The sequence below is a fragment of the Micropterus dolomieu genome, linkage group LG09, assembly GCF_021292245.1.
Source record: "Micropterus dolomieu isolate WLL.071019.BEF.003 ecotype Adirondacks linkage group LG09, ASM2129224v1, whole genome shotgun sequence".
Classification (NCBI taxonomy): Eukaryota; Metazoa; Chordata; class Actinopteri; order Centrarchiformes; family Centrarchidae; genus Micropterus; species Micropterus dolomieu.
This window is the reverse complement of record NC_060158.1, coordinates 17,289,970-17,307,599: the sequence shown is the minus strand read 5'-3', so window position 1 is coordinate 17,307,599 and position 17,630 is coordinate 17,289,970. Positions and strand designations below refer to the sequence as shown.

General features: G+C 40.9%; 4 protein-coding genes across 6 annotated transcripts; 1 reads left to right on the top strand and 3 right to left on the bottom strand.

The window, feature by feature from the left end:
- Nucleotides 1-114: 114 nt before the first annotated feature.
- rbm48 (RNA binding motif protein 48) lies at nt 115-2,437 on the top strand. Its single transcript, XM_046059744.1, has 5 exons — nt 115-280; nt 458-648; nt 740-885; nt 1,581-2,143; nt 2,247-2,437. Exons 1-5 carry the CDS (start codon nt 137-139, stop codon nt 2,307-2,309), a joined length of 1,107 nt encoding a protein of 368 aa, XP_045915700.1. The 5' UTR covers nt 115-136; the 3' UTR covers nt 2,310-2,437.
- Nucleotides 2,305-3,838, bottom strand: efcab1 (EF-hand calcium binding domain 1). The gene is made up of 6 exons (XM_046059745.1): nt 3,679-3,838; nt 3,345-3,503; nt 3,047-3,151; nt 2,804-2,955; nt 2,600-2,704; nt 2,305-2,504 (listed from the first exon to the last, which is right to left on the bottom strand). Exons 1-6 carry the CDS (start codon nt 3,818-3,820, stop codon nt 2,454-2,456), a joined length of 714 nt encoding a protein of 237 aa, XP_045915701.1. The 5' UTR covers nt 3,821-3,838; the 3' UTR covers nt 2,305-2,453.
- A 904-nt stretch (nt 3,839-4,742) lies between these two features.
- On the bottom strand, nt 4,743-13,538 carry sytl1 (synaptotagmin-like 1). Of its 3 annotated transcripts, none has more exons than XM_046059358.1 (16): nt 13,391-13,538; nt 12,819-12,905; nt 12,440-12,572; nt 10,066-10,217; nt 9,835-9,958; nt 9,699-9,756; nt 9,572-9,608; nt 9,422-9,462; nt 9,023-9,139; nt 8,742-8,908; nt 8,546-8,648; nt 8,153-8,314; nt 7,671-7,749; nt 7,463-7,562; nt 7,087-7,292; nt 4,743-5,811 (listed from the first exon to the last, which is right to left on the bottom strand). In XM_046059358.1, exons 3-16 carry the CDS (start codon nt 12,568-12,570, stop codon nt 5,669-5,671), a joined length of 1,620 nt encoding a protein of 539 aa, XP_045915314.1. In that variant the 5' UTR covers nt 12,571-12,572; nt 12,819-12,905; nt 13,391-13,538; the 3' UTR covers nt 4,743-5,668. The 3 variants fall into 3 exon arrangements, with proteins under 3 accessions (XP_045915314.1, XP_045915315.1, XP_045915316.1); XM_046059359.1 differs by having other exon boundaries at nt 12,819-12,890; nt 13,391-13,528; XM_046059360.1 differs by lacking the exon at nt 12,819-12,905 and having other exon boundaries at nt 13,391-13,535.
- Nucleotides 13,539-14,334: 796 nt separating this feature from the next.
- On the bottom strand, nt 14,335-17,384 carry cd164l2 (CD164 sialomucin-like 2). The gene is made up of 6 exons (XM_046059273.1): nt 17,082-17,384; nt 16,519-16,605; nt 16,194-16,286; nt 16,065-16,106; nt 15,678-15,831; nt 14,335-15,427 (listed from the first exon to the last, which is right to left on the bottom strand). The coding sequence occupies exons 1-6, from the start codon at nt 17,158-17,160 to the stop codon at nt 15,412-15,414; spliced, it is 471 nt and encodes a 156-aa protein (XP_045915229.1). The 5' UTR covers nt 17,161-17,384; the 3' UTR covers nt 14,335-15,411.
- Nucleotides 17,385-17,630: the final 246 nt, after the last annotated feature.

Here is a 17,630-nt window from a genome sequence, read left to right as displayed (position 1 = left end):
GTGCACAGCTAGACCAAAGCAGGTGATTATCGAGCTCAGCATTTTTCAAAATAAGATATTACACATGGACATGCAATTGAAGCATACGTATTCAAGGGAGAATGAGCTCTTATTTTGAAGTGCGTCAACCACAAAAATGCTTTCCGTAAAAATGGCGGCACCTGTTAGAAACAGTTCAGGGTGTTGGGGCGTCCCAGAGGTTTATAAACACCACGAACAGCGGAAAGTATGCATTTCTCGACCAAAATATAGAGACGGGAGGAAAGCGAAAGCTGTTAAGGTAAGACTATGCTAAGTATAAGTAAGAAACAAACAAAGTATCTTAAACTGTCTCGCTGCGACTCCTATCTATAAGGTAAACATCCAGAATGTTGCCTGGACAATACAAATTATCTAACTGAGTATTGCAAAGACATTGCAGAGCAAGTGTCATCATATTTGTCTTGTCCTTTATCAGGTGTACACCATCAATTTAGAGTCTCGTTACCTGATGGTGCAAGGGGTCCCAGCCATTGGAGTTATGACAGAGCTGATCCAGCTGTGTGCACTGTACGGAGCTGTGGAGGAGTACAGGCCCCTGGACGAGTACCCTGCTGAAGAGTTCACGGAGGTCTACCTTGTCAAGTTCCAGAAACTCACCAGTGCCAGGTTCAGGATGTAATTTACCTAGTTCATTATACTGGCAAAGTTGAAAAGACGAGCTAAATAATTTGCTTTACATTTTTTCTCTTCTGTCCAGAGCAGCCAAACGACACATGGATGAGAAAAGTTTCTATGGTGGTGTGCTGCATGTGTGCTACGTCCCAGAATATGAGACAGTGGAAGACACCAGGGTAAAGCTGCAGGACAGGAGGAGATATGTAATAAGGGCTGTTCAGAATAAAGGTACACTTTAACATCTAATATAGGAATACTCTTAAAGAAAACACAAATAAATTGATATGTGATATAGGTAGGTGCATAGATACTTTGGGGATGGGCAAAAAAACCAATAATGATAATTATCACAATATAGTTTTCCTCAATAACAATATATCAAATGTTCAATAAATGTTTGATGTAATTCATTTGAATCACAAAAGAATTCACACTTAATGTTTATATTAAGATATTCATTTTGTTGAGGAAAAGGGATTACCCATGCATATTTGTTGAAAATAGATTTTAATTATAATTGTTTTGAATGTTCTACCTCAGATTTGTTGTTTGGCAAGTGTTTGACCAGAATAATAGCTTTCTTCAACTTTGACTCAGGAGCAAAAATCAGCCTTTAAACTTGAAATAATAATGAAAGAAATAATGATTTGACATTTATCCTGATAATTATCAATATCGAATTGTATGAAATTTGTTATTGTGATAACATTTTTGGCCATATCGCCCAGCCCTGTTTGTACATATACGTATATACTTTATTTTATGTGGTTCTTATACTTTCAGTGCACTTTTATTTGAACTGTTGCACTCATATTTTCTGTAGATTTTTTAATGTTTTGTCTGATCTTTTGTCAGTTGTACATAGTTGGATGACAAATTAACCTGACCTTGAACTATGTTGTTTTTCTGTAATATTATTAAAGCAAAAGAAAAGGAACAGAAGAAAGCAGTAAACCAGGAGCACACATCATCAGACACAACGGCCTCCACATCAGAGGCGATCATCACCAGACATGATGAAACCACTGACAATGACAAGACACGGGAGACTTCAAACAACAGCCATTATTCAGGCTTTCCTCTACTGCCATTACCTCCCCTGGAACATCATTACTACAGACATAAATATCAACATGTGACTATACCAACAGAGGACAAAATGGGGACGTTACATAATGCCATCATTGACACAAAACAGGAGCCAGTGCAGAGTTCAAGCTCCAGCCAAACCTCTTTGGACAGCGCCCGAGGCACAGAACACAGACTGATCTCAAATCAGTCTTCTGCAGTCAAATTTGTCCCGAGGACGACACACTTGGAGAACAGGAAACGTAAGATGGGAGAGGTTGCGGAGCATTCACCAGCTGTTGTGATTAGAGAAAATGAGCCACATATTGGGCCAAAGCTACCAGAACCACCTAAACTGGACATGGAGGATAAGTCACTGAACACAACTGTAAGCCTGATCAGGAACACAATGAAACAGGTAGCTGATAAATTGATGTGGAATAAAGAATAAAACAAGTTCTTCACTGTGGTCTAAATGCCTGTTTTCATGTCAGTAAAAACAATTGTGTAATTTTTCTCAGGTGGGATCAGTTCCTGACCTCAAACCAGTGGAGAAGAAGGTGAAACCACGTCGTCGTATTTGATCAAGCGAGCTGCCTTGGCGCTGGACTTTATGCAGAGATCACAACTACTTTGTTTGGTTTTTTTTTACAAGTGTTTGCATCACAATACATACAGCTGTTAACATTTTTATTAAAGAACTGAAAATGGGCATGAATATGATATCTTCATAGTTCCAGCTGTTCCTGAAATACACGCTGCTCAAATGTCTCGATACTCTGAAAACAGAGGAAAATACAATGTCAGGTTAACCATTTCTGACTTACAAATTTAAGTTATTACAGTTTTTAAACACCCTTTCATTTCTAATTACCGTGGTGTCAGAGAGGCATGTTCCAAAAGCCTCAAGTAATAGATTCTCCTCTCTCACTGCCTTTTCAAAGTCATCGAACGATAGTCTGCCATCATGGTCATGGTCCTAAAAAAATAAACAAAAATGTGTTTGTAGTGTTGATACATTAGTGAGATACAGGTATACACATTTAAACCAATAGGTCAGCAGCATCCATCCCCTCACCATCTTCTTGAGTGTGATCTCCACCAGGTCTTTGATTCCTTCGTCAGGGTCCTCCTCTGTGGGCTGTCTGATGAGGCTGTTCTTCAGCATGTGAAACATCTCCTCTCTGGAGATGTAGTTGTCACCATTCAAGTCATACACATGAAAGCAGTCTGAGCCATGCAAAGAGGAAAGCGTTATTACCTGCATTACAGGTTGTAAAACTGAATTTTTATTTGTGTGGGTGTAAGGTTGAGAGCTAACATTTTATTTTTTCATCCAAGGTCCCTCGAAGAATAACAGACAGTCCCTCAATCCATTCTTTCATGCTGACGAAGCCATCATTGTCTTTGTCAAATGTCCTGAAGACTGGAGGACATATAATATGTAACATGTTAACTACTCTGCATCCAAACTGCTGTTGGTTTTTTGTGAATCTTATATGTTTTGTCCTTCCAAATATGATACATTTGTCATCCTGTATACTTGTCTACAGCATCAAAGTGCCACTAGCAAATGTCTTCTTTTTTTTTATATATAGATCGAGCAATAGACAGAATACCTCCATCCATGATCATGTCGTCGGTCATCCCGAAGATGTTGTGCAATATGCTCCTGAACTTCCCTCTGTCCAGGCCGTTAGCTGCTCTTCCAGGGATGGTCGGCTCCCCAAGAAGCACGTTAAACTCTCGGATGAGGCACTCAACCTCTGTTTTATTGACTGGGGTCGTTGGAATAGCAGTTATATAAGCTGTATGATATTTACATTTTATGTACTTGCATGGTAGCTTAATTAAAAACAACTGAACATAGGCATAGCGGCAGGTGCGCCTGTTGGTACAACAGACTAGCTTAGCATAAGATACCGCTTACATAAGTTTTAACTGAATACTCACAGTGCTCCACTTGTTTTGAGATAGTTTCAGCGAGAGTTTGTATCAACTTTCTGTTCATAGCGGACATTTCGGTGGGTTTTTTTTTTTTATAGTTGGGAAGCCGCACAGGCACGACGTCCTCCGACAGGGGCTGTGTTGACATACCGTCGCCATGGACACCGCGTGGGGGTATAACTTGCACAAATGAAAATGGACAGCAGGCTAACAGTTACGTTCAGCGGCTCTTACATAAAGCAGAACATTGACTGAAGAACCCAACATGTTTATGATGGTGGGGGAAAACCACGCAGACACGGGGAGAACATGCAAACTCCATACAGAAAGACCTGTGTTCTGTCGATTTATTGCACATTCCTAAAGAGACTGTCCTCGTCTCCCACCATACTTAAAATGTGAAGCGTAGGTCGTCAACACGGATTGCAGTTACGGTAAAGCTGTGTGTGCCTGGGTGCCCTACTTCTCTCTGAAGGGAGTCTTCTAGCAGACTTTCAATCAGGCTTGCGGTCTACATTGGTTTACAATTATGTTAAATTCACAGGAAATCTGATCTAACTGATCATTTATCGTGTAATTTTACAGGATAGGCCCTATATGAATATAACCAAAGCACTGGGTGAAGTAGCTGTTAGACCTAAATTGATTCTAAAGGGATCCAAAAGGGTCCAAATTCATTGTCAATTAATTTGCAGTAGCCTTATCTAGGAATCTGAAATTAGCAAAAAAAAACGACAAAGAATAACATTTAAACAATCAAATAAAAATACAGGATCCCAATAGAGCTTCCCCATTGAGGGGTCCCTCTACATAAGGCCCCATATTAATTTTTTCCTGGAGACTCATAGTTTTCATACAAAACATGCAGATCTTGGCAAAATGACTAAATATATCCAGTAATAAATATTGAGTATCTCGTAAAGGTTTTTGAAGAATGGGAATTAGGCTATTGAAGCACAGTTTAACACTGGTAGCCTACAGGAGCTTCATTGTCTGGCATCAAGTCACCAAAAAAGATGGAACTGATGTCACCTCACATTTAAAGGGTTAAGACACAGCACAACTGTCGGTCTTATTGAAACTTTATTTTGGAAGCCAAATAGCTCCACGTCCGGTCTCAAATCAACCCGAAGCAGGAATGTTAAGATCGCCATCTGCTGGACAGGAGTTCTGACTCACTGGATAAATGCTTAACGCCTTTTCATGTTAAAAGGTTGGATGGCTACCTGATGTACATAGATTCTATTGACGTTAAAAAATTTTAAACAAAACAGCAAATTACAAAACATTGTCTCTTATGTTCTAGTGATCTTGACCTTATGCTTCACTGCCCCATCTGTAATTTGCGTTGAGTATAGTATAAAAAGTATAAAAGTCTGGCCACAAGGTGGTAGTTAGCTAATCCATCAAAAGGAATAAAATTAACACATGTAACCACAAGCCTTTTCTGTCCCATCCAATTACAGAAATGACACCTCAAAATCTTAATAATTGTCTGAGTAATTAGAATACATGTTCCTTAAGGGTGAAAGTGATTAGGCCAATTTTTTGTGCCAAAGATTTTGAGAAGGCTGGGAAACAACCTTAAATAAATATGTGGTTATTCATTTCTTAAAATGATCTATGCTTGATGTGGTATTTTTATTTAATAAGATAAGGGCGATTCATCAGTTCATGTTTGAAATTTAATTAAGTAACTACAATGGATTACAAATGCACTTTTGTCAGATAAAAGAGACCGAACCAAAACGTACAAGTAAAACATTTTAAATGCAGAAAGATTTGGTTTCAAAACTAAATATTGTAAATATCTATGCCATTAATTCACAAAATTGCATCTCTACTGCCTCCTCTGTGTGTGTGTGTAAAAACAGAAACAGTTCGTGTGCATATCATTGTGACAGAGAGGTTAAATGTGGCGATGGTCTGAGGATGTCCTTTCAGTCCAGCCATTATATGAACACACGCATGAATGTGTGTTTGTGGACAAAGTGTGTCACTCTGGCCGATGGGTGAGGTTAGTTCTGATTGGTAGTGTCGTGTCGATCCAGTGGTTTGGGTTTTCGATCATAGAGGTCCACACAGCGATCTCCTCTTCGGTGGAGTCCATCCAGCTGACGGCCTCCCCATAACTCTGACCTGCCATGAAAAAACACACAATTATTCAATATTTATATTAAAGACATTCACCACAATCCACACACTGAGAAATGATGCTATGCTTAATGAGGCCATGGAAACAATCCAAACAACCAACCACTGTTGCTGTATGTACATGCACACGCACACTTACTGTATACATACAGGCCTACTATATATTCTTGCATAAGACATGAAAGTCAAGTGTTCGAGAAGCTTTTGATTCTACAACAGAATAAAAACTAAGCTTAAAATCCAAGACACAATTCCTGACAGCCAAATTGAGAAATCACAACCAATAAACAATCCCCAAAGTCTACAGAAGTATGTCCTGCCTTCTGATTACTACAACGTTATGTTGAGAATCTGTTTTTGACAAGCAATACCTCATCAAAGTTCCCACCACTCTACTGACATCGTCTTCCTTCAGGAAACCCACAATGAGACAGAGGTGGCTGCTCTATCAGTGGTTTGATCTTGAGTGCTACTAATAAGGCACAGTAACACCAACTAGCGAAAGAACACCATCTGTATTGAGGAAAACTACTTCACAACAACTACATAATCTTAAATCAGCATTGTTTCTTTAGCAATGCACAGTAACATTGAGGCACTCTCAGGTAACCTAGAAATGACCTCCCTCTGATGACATGGCCATCTGAAATTCCTGAAATGCCAACAGGAAAAAATGCAATGCAATGTGAAGAGCTGGACTGAAATACTGTCACTATACCGCTTCAAAACACCGCTGTAGATGAAGCATAAAACTACTTTTATGGCACCAGGTACAAAGCTGACTATAAAATTAACCAACCAGTCAAACAAACCCTTTAATGTCCCATTCCCTGATGCAGAAACGGCTGCCCTCCAACAAGCCTAGGAAATGTCCGTGGACCCATGAGTTAGCACTGGATATCTAATCACAGCTCAGCACAGGAATTAGGAGATGTTGGCAAAGCTGAATTTTACAAGGAACCTTTGTCATATAGAGTCAAGTCTGCCTACTGACTTACAGAAGACAGCCCAAGACAAACATGAGTTAATTTAAAAAGCCCGGATCTGAGAGGTGCTTGATAAGAGGTCCTCCACATAGTCCAGGCTGGTAACCACATAACTGCAGCACAGGAGAACTAACTGTCGCCAATACTGACTGCTGCTTTCAGAACAAGGTGAGGATGGGAGTTCTGTTCCCCTATCTGGTTGCTTATTATATCATCTGTCACAAAGGGTGTCAGTTGGCTGGTCTTCTTAATGGGGACATTATTAACAGCTCACCAGTTCCACAGCTGAGACGAATCCCTCCTAGGACGCGCATTTTTAACCCTTCACGCTGCCAGACAGTCAGCTCAGCGCAGGCGTCTCTCAAGTCGCTGGTGTGGAAGCCATCATACACCATGGTGTGGTTGTAGGTAGGACTGATGGAGCGCTTTGCCACCCGAGTCTTCTGGCCACTCTGCCGACTAGCATCTGGGAGTATGTAGCTTGTGGGGTGAAAATTATGAGACAATTAAATTCAGAAAAAAATATGTGAACCCTTTGAAATTATTTGGATTTTTTTAACACACACAGTATATATGTGTCCTGTTCTACAAATAAAAATTGTTGTAAGGATGCATAACTGATCAGGAAATATGTTGCAGAGTGGACACACCTTCTAACAAAGGAGTCTATAGGGCCCCCTTTGTTGGATAGGAGACCTTGAGCCTCCCGAAGCCAGATGTGAAGCTCTCCTGTCAGAGGCAGACCACCACCTTAACACACACACACACACACACACACACACACACACACACAGTATGAGACATGTGTGATTGACGTAGGAGATAACTTGTATCCAAATATGTGTGTGCTCTGCTCACCCTCAAATCCATCTGGGATGAACTTAACAGAGAGCATAATGGTCCCGCGACTGCTAATGGAGTCTGGACTCAAATGAACCTGTGATGGGGGGCAAAAGGGTGGGGAGAAAAGAGAAAAAGATAAAGGAAGAAGAAAAGACACATGAAGAGAGAGAGAAAGAAAAAGCAAGGGGAGGGGAGGCAGGAGTGTGGAAGCAGGAAAAGATTACGATTACATAAAACCTTAGTTGAAATTCACAGCATGTCTTCTTCTCCCTTCAGCTCTCCCAGACACAAGAGACACTCCTCCCTGTATTCTGTGTCTCCAACAAAGCTGCAAAACTGCTGTCACACAGACACTCTAATACTAAACAAGTGTAAACACAGGGCATCATAGTGTTTTGGTAAATATTTGTCAAGGATTATTCAAACTCACATGGTCATTTATGTGACTGCATGATTGTGTATTTGCATGCAAATCATTCACGTCTACTCTTCCCTACCCGTGGCTGCAGGTCCTGCCACAGCGGCTGAGTGCAGGTCCAGTCCCACAGGCCCAGAGACACCTCCACCTCCCCCAGAAACACGTTTCTCCCCAGGGACACGGCATGCCACACAGACAGGTTCAAGGTCCGGCTCCGCAGCTCTCCGATGCGGACTTTATACTAGAGAAGATGAGAACTAGAATCAGACCATGCAGGACAAAGCATAACATGTTCTCTGCCACCATAAGGGACAAGATGTAAACCAAAAATTTGGTAATTTATTGAAAGGATCTTCAAGACTGGAGTGACTGCAGTGCATGGTGCGGGACACGTGGAGGAGAGCTGAAGTACAAGTGGAAGATTTCTGTGAAGGCTGCCACTTTATGTAATATGTAAATGAGAGCGTCTCACTCGGAGAGTCTGATCATAGACTGGGTTTAGGGTCTTCTTCTTCACTGAAGTTTTCTTCTTACTGTGACTCGACTTGTCCGGCAAGAGATAGGCTTTTACATACCTGTCAAAAATGCACACACAGAAGAGATTTTTGACTGATTTTGTATGTGACGTTGTCGCTGGAAGATGCACCCTCCCATGCGCTTTGACTTACGGGTCAGAGCGGTTCTTGCGTGCTGATGCAATGTCCTCGCAGCGACACACTTTCACTTGCAGCTCCTCCTTCTGGGTGTTGTAAACCAATGAGAATTGGATACGGCCCGTCACCTCCACTGCTTCAAAATCCCCCGTACTGAACAGACTCATCATGCTTCCACTGAGCTACATAACACACACACATACAGACACGCAGAACAGAGATCAGCTCTTACGTCATTGTCCAGAGCTGAGTCATCTTGCGTCGTTAATCAAATGTGCGCGTGTGTGTGTGTGTACCGTGTAGCCTGACTGAATGCTGCCGGTGGAGCTGCTGGTTTTCAGTGAAGCTGGATCTGCCTCTGTCAGGTTGCTGCTTAAGGAGTCAGTGTCCTCGCTGTAACCATTGAAGGCTTCCTAAACATGCACGCGCGCACACACATTATTCTGAGAAATAGCATCACTACTGATCGTCTATCAGTTGTCACCCTCTCCCTATACATCATATCCTTCAACTGCTTTATTATGCTCTACTATTGCATGTAAAAAGAATGAAATGTGTGATTGATTTAAATCTTTTTAAAACCTTTTTAAAAATGTTGCATACTCAGTGTCGGTAGAGTGTCTTTGATATGAAGTGAAATAATTGGCCCGTTCAAAGCAGTGTAATCTGTGAACATGGGTGTGTGTTATAATCACCTCAGGTTCCTCTGAGTGGCCATTACTTTTCCTTTCACACTCTATGAGGAGAATGATGAGTTGTTAATAATAATAATAATAATAATAATAATAATAATAATAAGAGACTGCCAGAGAGGTACAGAGGCACTGAGAGAGAAACTTCCGTACCTTTGGATGATGAGGAACTATTTCTATGCAGGACAACCTGGAATTGAAGAGGACTTATTGATATTTAGGTTTAAAAAAAATTCAAGCACAGAAAAAAAAAAAGCAAGCATGTACACACCACACAGACCTGTGCAACGGGTGCTTTTGTTCTGGGTGTGGGTGTAGGTTTTGATATTCCTTGACTCCTGAAAAAACAACAGATATTGGAAAATGCAGATACACACAATGAAATTATATTTTCTGTGACAGGCACCCTCACTAACCCTTCACTCTCCTCTTCTTTGCTGTCCGTCAGTCTTCTCTCAGCCTCAGGTGAGGTGTTGTTGTTGTTGTTGTTGTGGGAGGTTTCCCCTATCTCTCCATTAAACAGTCCAGCCAATGGCACATCTGTTACAATGACAACAAGCAGAGCCATCACTGGGATATCCCTACAACAGTAGGAAAAACAGCCCCACAGGCCAGTAATAGTAGCACCACATTAACTGGAAACTGACCTCTGCTCTTTGTCTTCCTGTGTTGTATGGTGGAGTGGACGAGAGCGCTGCCCGACGTCCGGTTGCGATGGCGTTTGCTGCGCTCTTCACTGAACCATGCCCCCGACAGTGTGCGCAGACGTGTCGGGTCTGTCCCTGTCTCCTGGAGGCTTCTGCAGCGTGACACAGGGACAAGTTTAACAGCAAACAATCGCATACCTCCTTGTGAGAAAAAGTCAGCAGATGTCAGCCTATGTCACAAACTAAATAGTCACTGTCGTCACTTCTGTCATGCAACGTACTCAGCGTATAAACGACAAAGACATCAGTCAATTCTACTAATGAAAAAAAACACACACAACGTTTGACTTGCCAAGTTTCTATGTACATTAACAGGCCGTTTTGTACTATTTCTCTTTGACTACCCTGATAGTACAGCTGAATCAATCAGTCAACTCATTCATCAATTAACTAATCTACAGAAAATGAATTGGCAAGAATGTTGATAATTTATTGTTTAAAATAATTACCAAGCTAAAAAGCTTCTCAAACATCAAGATTTACTTTCTACTCTGGGAAATTGTGAAAATGTGTAGTTCTTCTCCATTTCCTGAGGTTTGGATAAAAATTAAAAGGAAAACAGTGGAGTGGAGAAACAAAGCTGAATGATGATGCTTTTTTAAAAATGTGTATCCTTTATTTAACCAGAAAGGTCCTATTGAGATACAATATATCTTTTGTCAGGGAGCCCTGGTCAAGATTTCCTATAAAAGTACAAAAGGGAATAGATAACGTCACACAAAAACATACCAAAACACAACAACAGATACAAAACATACAGGGACCAGGGGCTAAAAATCAAGGCAAATTAAAAGCAACATTGTTCTGTCAAAACCTATTTTTGAAAATACTTTTGAACATGTCAAGAAAGAGTAAAGATTCCAAGTCTGCCTTCCAAGCATGCAGAATGTGAAAGGAAAAGGCACATTTACCCAGCTCTGTTCAGGTGTTTGGGACCATAAGAAGAATTTTCTCTGACGATCTAGTGTTATAGCTGTAACTGGAGTAATGTCTTCGTAAACTGGATAAACAGTCCATTGAACCATTTATATCAGTTACAATGATGTGTACAGACGCTTGCACCAGTTGCAAACTGCAAGGCAGTATCACAGACTACATCCAGTTTTTTGTTTGTTTTTTAAAGAAAATATCTATATCTAAAATTTAAAGTACTTTGGACCAATATTTTTTCTAGCAGTAAAAGGAAAAAAACAAAATGGGCTTTTTTGGAGGTTATCAATGGACACCAAAGGTCAACTTGTCATCAAGCCAGATGCCAAGGTGTTTGTAAGAGGTAACCCTCTCAAGGTTTAGTGTTAAGACCTTACAATCAGTGGGAGATGGACAATATTGTGTAAAAGTCATACATTTGGTCTTTTTAAAATTAAAAAAATTTATTTTTAAAGTGACTGCTTTAGGTAAGTAAGTGGTCATTAAAGAATACATTGCCACTTTTACACTGAATAAATAATAGTGTCGTCTACAAAGAGGTGTACCTTTACTGGATTTAATCCAACAGCAAGACAATTTATATGAACCAAAATAAAACTGGTCCCAATAAAGATCCCTGGGGAACACCCCTCTTTGATGTTAGAGGTGCAGAGTAATGATTTTCAATGAACATACATCGAGTTCTCCCAGTCAAATATTTCAAAAAACAATTTAGCACAGGGTCAATAAAACCTATACATTTCAGTCTTTGAAGGAGAAGACCATGATACACTAAATCAAACACTTGGGTAAATCAATAAATTGTGATTTTTCATCATCCAGAGCAGTAATAATATCATTTGTAAATGATACAGCTGCAGTTATAGACTATGATGAAGATTTAACCAACTTCTAAAAAGTTAAAGGTAGTATTCACTTTTTAAAAATTTCAATTTAATGCATTTGTTTCTTAATGGCTGGTACTGTACCCAGTCCTTGAGATCATTACTTCTTTTAGCCTTGGCTCATGCCTTTTCTCTTTCTCTAAAACAGGATGATATAGATTCATTAAACCATGTGCGGTCTTTACCACTGACTCTTAATCTTCTCAAAGGTGCATGCTTATTAATTAGGTCCAAGAAGGTTTTTGTAAAATAATGCCAAGTCATCATCCACTATTTCACAGACAAGGTCCACGTCACTGTTATGTAGATCATGCAAAGATTCTTCCTTACAGGTGCACTACATTATCCTCCAATCACATTCTCTGACTTGACTGTGACTTGTGCTCTTTGAATGTAAGTGTTACTGCAATTCCACTCCTTTCATTTTTCCCCTGTCTGTACATTAGTGTATATTACTGGACAAAACTGGCACATAAAAAGGATAAATAGTCACCTCTGACCTTACACGTTCTTCATCGAGACGACTCAACTCCAAGTCACGCTGCAAGACCTGCAGGATGGTGGACTGCTCTTCTTCTGTCAGGTGGTTCAAGTCAAGAGTAGAGTCTGCCCGCGCCCGCTCCCCCTCCATCTCTGAGTGAGAAGCAAAACCACAGACCTTAAATAAACACAGGGCAGCTCTTGATCTCCACCTACAATAAAAATTGTAGAGGTTTTAAAAAAGGATTGAAGCCTAAACAATGTCTAGTGTAAGATTGTTCATGTTGCAAGGAGTCACTTTGGGCATTTTCATTTTTGACTCAGTCAGAAGACAGTATATTGCATAGTATATTAAATATACTGGGAAAATTTTGGTTTGCTAAACCAGTGCTTTCTAACCTTTTTGCCCTATGGTCCTTTAAAAAGAAGCACAGTCCTCAGTGTTTCCGTTGTTTCATAAATTCTTGAGGCCTGAAGAACAAAATGCTTGAAAATATGTTAAAAACACTATATAAAACACTATTTTGACACATAAGAAGCATGTTAGCGGTACCATAATATAGTAACATTAGTATTTGAGTTTATGTGGCCACTGCCTTTGGGCTAGCTACCGCTGAGTGCGATTTTCCTGTCCAAGCGGTTAAGACATTTGCAAACAGGATATGCATCGAGTGCACTACAGCACAATATATTTTCTTCATAATAATATTCCTGTCGTAAAGTGCAGTAAGAGTAAGATGGATGTAATATTTGAAGCTATATTTTGGAAGATTATTAATGCGTCTTGTCATGATCATTTACATGAAGTATCCCTTTAGGAAAAATAGGCCTTTGCAGCACTTTCCTCATCGTGAACACCGCGCGAGAGGACACCTGTCGCCACTTTCCTCCTTTTGGATCAAAACGTCTCCCCAATCACATTCATTAAAAAATACGCAGAGAGAAAAACACAAAATCCCAAACTGTGTTACCTTACTTAACAGCTTCCGCAAGTTCCATCAGTGAAAAGTTTGGCGAAAAGTTGTTATGAGTGTGGTGTGTGTCGAGGTTTGTGTGAAGCGTAAACGCAGTGACCACGCCCTCCAGAGGGGCTGCGGTCAGCTGGGAGCTGAGCATGAGGCGGATCAAACAGAAAATCCACGGGTGTGTGTGTGCGCGCGTGTATGTGTGTGTTTGACTGTGAGAAATGACTCACACACACGGATGTTTTACCGAATGGCAGGGTGGAGGTGGGATGTAACTTTCCTCCTTCCACACCTGCTAAACACACACTGCAACTGCACCTAATCTACTGTACACACACAGACACACATACAAACAGAGATCTATGCTTGCTTTAATAGCCAGCAGCACATAAAGCCTGCCTCAGCTTTAGTGTGATAATTTGTGTGCTAGGCTTCCCTTTATCTCATTGGAAATGTGTTTGTGTGTGTTGGGGGAGGGTATTCAGAGTGAATTCAGAGGGAAAAGGACCTGTATTCAGTCCTGTCCTTTGTCAACAGACTTGGATGACAGCCACAGTCTGCCCAGTTGGGAAACCTTTTTGTATGGGTTTTTTCAAGCCTGTAGGGTCCTGGCTCAGACAGAGACTGGTGTATTCAGCCAGCCATCCTGCTGCCCCCCTAAAGGCCTCCACCAGTGCTGTAGCCTGCTGCATGCTGGGAATCCCTACTGACTCCCAGATATGTGAAGATTAATAGGTTATTCTTATCTGCAGATACTGGGTAAGTATCTGCGGTCTCTAGTCGCACCCAGGTTAGAGCTAGTTCAAACTCTGCTGGCATGGGTAAATATGCACTCAACGCATAGCCTACTGCACAATCACTTACTGTGATTAACTGTTACCAACTCATTGTTTGCATGCAAGAAAGCAAACTTGACACAAACAAACACAGAAAAAGGTGTTTATCTGTACTTTATTCAGGCCCCAGCCTTTTAAAGCATTTTCCATTCTAATGGCATCACAAAAAATTTATTTTGATCAACATAACCAGCATTAGCATGAGCAAACATGCTCACATCACATATGTTTGAACTGCTATGAAATGGTTAAAGCTGATGTGTATGCAATGTAAATATGAGCAGTCAAAACAGAAATCTCCTCCATGAAAATTAATTTATAAAAAAGGCTCTGAGTTATTGACAAGTCAGAACAAAAACACACAAATCAGGGGAGTGTGTAGTCGTGAAGCTTAAAGGTCCAAGGTACAATTACAACAACGATTGGGCCTTGTTAAATAATAAAGTCTAACTTTCTATGTCCCAAAAACCGGAACCTCTAGGAGGTCATTAAGGTCAACAGCTCAATTATATAACTCACTGCAAGTTATCAAATGAAAGAAATATATAACATACATAAATATTTTATATTTTGGTTTCAATAAAACACAATAATAAAGTTATGCAGCTCCACATATAACTCAAAAGTATTTGTAGATGATGGACAAAATCTCCAGAGTCTAATTTTGGACTATTTTAGGGTTATTGAAAATAAATTTTAAAATGCCTCTTATGACCTTGTCTGACCTACTGTCTACATGGTAGTATATCAATCTTTCCCACAACCACGCTGTACTGTTTACACAGTTGGAACGGCTCACTTGATAGTTGCTTGTTGTTTGTAGGTGGACAAACACTTAACAGTAGCAGTAGTATTGGTGAAAATGTATATCGCTGAGAAAATCAGATCCTTTTTGTTCCTCATTTGTGAGGAACAAAAAGTGTATGTATGTAATACCATCAGCCAAAAAATCTCTGAAATATGAATACTATACAAACACAGTGAACACATGCACAGACACTCGTTACACAACGCAGTATTGTGAGAAAAATGTCCTCTTATAAACACACTCATCCCCCAGGGGTACACATGGGGAGTAAACCAAAAATGACAGGGGCTCAGAGAAAAAAAAAACTCTTGTCGTCACAACTCGATGAGTCACTGCTCTGCTGTCCTCCACCCTCGTCTGTTTGCCCTTCATACACCTTGTCTTCACTGTGGCTGCTCTCTGTATGAACACAGACATCATTTTGATATAGACAGATGGAGTTTGTGATCAGAATACAATTTAGAGGGACGGAAAAGGTGAATCACGTTGTATACTGGGTGCTATCGATCACTCCTGCCACTAGAGGCTGCTGTTGCACCAACAGACCATCACTTAACATGGTGGCACAGACACACTGACATGCACACGCTTAAATTGATGCAGTCACGCTAAATTCTCTGTCCTCTAACACCTACATGCACAAACTCACATGGGGTCATAGTTGCTCTGCTCTTTGGATTTGAGGAAGCGCATGGCGAAGAACCCGCCTGCCTGTACACACAGCACAAGTATGATGCCGCCAATGAAACTGGACATGTCAAACTTGGCCTGGGAGAACTCTGAGTTGGTGCTGCCTCCATCTCCTGGGGAGAAAGGAAAAGAAGAGTTTGATGGGTTCATAGGGAAATTACATGAAAGCAGGGTGGGTGGGAAAAGAAGAGAGTGTCAGTTTTGTTTCTGAGAAAGCACGGACAGGGATTTTTACTGGTGGAAATGACTGAGTGGCATTGGGGAGCATTTTACTCAGCTCTTATGGGAATAATAAATGTATGACGCAAGAAAGAGGGGAGGGGGTGGTAGAGTCAGTGCAATTTACCTGAGTCACTTTTGCCTTCTCCCTCAGCTACAGTCTCTACAACTGAAATAAAACATGCAGAAGAGACAAAAAGTCACAGACATTGCAGAGAAATATCTTGTGTTAATTTTGGAGTGGATTGTTTGCTACCTGTGCACAATTCAGACACTCTAGTCCAGCTACAGTTCATGGCACTGTCTGCTGAGCTGCCCTCATCAGTCACACACATGCCTGTATCATTACCTGAGACAGAGAGAACAAGCATTTTATTGTGTGTGTGTGTGTGTGTGTGTGTGTATGTGTGTGTGTATCATGTGTGCATTCCTGGCATACTAAATAATTCAGTCACCTTGTACAAACCAGGAAAGCTTATGTTACAGCAGCTATGATGATTGAATTACTATCAGAGGTCAGGGGTGTGTTCATCTGTGTGTGTGTGTGTGTGTGTGTGTGTGTGTGTGTGCGTGCGGGTCACCATCTGGACAAAGCCTCCAGACACAGCCTGTCAGGTTGAGCATGGAGTCTCCGACGCACAGGTCACATGACTCGGCTTGAGAACAATCTGTAGGAGTGACAACACTGGCAGTCAATTGGCAGTGTTGCTCAAAACAAATTGATTGGCCAATGCACAATTATTTTCCCACAGAAGCGTTGTAGCAGCTTAATTATTGCAAGACAACTGCTCCAGTCTGGGCAATGTCAGAATAGGCAACTTGCTTAGAAAGTGAGTAGGAAAAATTAAGTAATGCCAAAGAAAAGCTTGCAGATTGTCAGTCGCCTCTCACACTTTTGCTTATTGTCAGCTTGTGAGAAATACTGGAGAACAAGCCATCAATACAGGTTATAAGACATTTATTTTATTTTTTTTATAAGAGCAGAGATATTGTCAAATAAATACCCTTGAAAGAGATCAAATCAGACTCCAGTTGAAACAAAGAGCCATGGAAAGGAGGCAAGACAAACCAACATGTTTCTGGTACACTGATGTGGTCATACAGTATAAGAAAATAAATGTCAGAGATGTGGATGGACCCATACCTGACAGTGAGGACACAGAGGGCACCACTGCTAGAAGCAGCAGAGTGGAGCAGAGGACCTTCAATACCAGCTGCTGCATCCTGAGAGCCACAGAGCACCAAAATCTGCAACTGACAGCTGGAAACCTTGATGCTTGGAGAAGAATTACTATCAACAAAAAGTTTTATAAACAAAAGTATCTTCGGTAGGTCCTCAAGAGGGTATCCAATAATGGCAAATGGAGATATGGCTCCTGGCTAGGACACTGAGGGAAAGAGAGGAAGACTGAAGACATGGAGATCTGTGTAACATGAGCGACACCAAACTTGGTTGCCTGGCAACCAGCTGGCCCACCTCAACCCTGCTGAAATGCACACCAGTTTGGACGGAGTGACACCTGCTTATTTCAGCAGGCAGTGCACGCACACACACACCTGCATTCACACAGATGTCCTTACAAACACCATCAACAATAGTGGGACACACTGGAATACCAATATTTAGAAAGTAATTAGGTACAAATAATTTGCAATCTAATCACTTTTGTAGCCCCCAGGTGTAATTTCATCA

Excerpts from the sequence above, each read along its gene's own strand:
- rbm48 (XM_046059744.1), top strand. The coding sequence starts at position 137 with ATGCTTTCCGTAAAAATGGCGGCACCTGTTAGAAACAGTTCAGGGTGT. Across the intron at positions 281-457 it reads GGAAAGCGAAAGCTGTTAAG|GTGTACACCATCAATTTAGA; the intron begins GTAAGACTATGC and ends GTCCTTTATCAG. Across the intron at positions 2,144-2,246 it reads TCAGGAACACAATGAAACAG|GTGGGATCAGTTCCTGACCT; the intron begins GTAGCTGATAAA and ends AATTTTTCTCAG.
- efcab1 (XM_046059745.1), bottom strand. The coding sequence starts at position 3,820 with ATGTCAACACAGCCCCTGTCGGAGGACGTCGTGCCTGTGCGGCTTCCC. Across the intron at positions 2,956-3,046 it reads CTTGGATGAAAAAATAAAAT|ACTGCTTTCATGTGTATGAC; the intron begins GTTAGCTCTCAA and ends TGCATGGCTCAG. Across the intron at positions 2,505-2,599 it reads CATGCCTCTCTGACACCACG|AGTATCGAGACATTTGAGCA; the intron begins GTAATTAGAAAT and ends CTCTGTTTTCAG.
- sytl1 (XM_046059358.1), bottom strand. The coding sequence starts at position 12,570 with ATGGAGGGGGAGCGGGCGCGGGCAGACTCTACTCTTGACTTGAACCAC. Across the intron at positions 8,315-8,545 it reads TCTATGATCAGACTCTCCGA|TATAAAGTCCGCATCGGAGA; the intron begins GTGAGACGCTCT and ends CATCTTCTCTAG. Across the intron at positions 7,293-7,462 it reads ATAGACTCCTTTGTTAGAAG|CTACATACTCCCAGATGCTA; the intron begins GTGTGTCCACTC and ends TCACCCCACAAG.
- cd164l2 (XM_046059273.1), bottom strand. The coding sequence starts at position 17,160 with ATGCAGCAGCTGGTATTGAAGGTCCTCTGCTCCACTCTGCTGCTTCTA. Across the intron at positions 16,107-16,193 it reads AGTGTCTGAATTGTGCACAG|TTGTAGAGACTGTAGCTGAG; the intron begins GTAGCAAACAAT and ends GTTTTATTTCAG. Across the intron at positions 15,832-16,064 it reads AGAAGGCAAAAGTGACTCAG|GAGATGGAGGCAGCACCAAC; the intron begins GTAAATTGCACT and ends CTTTCTCCCCAG.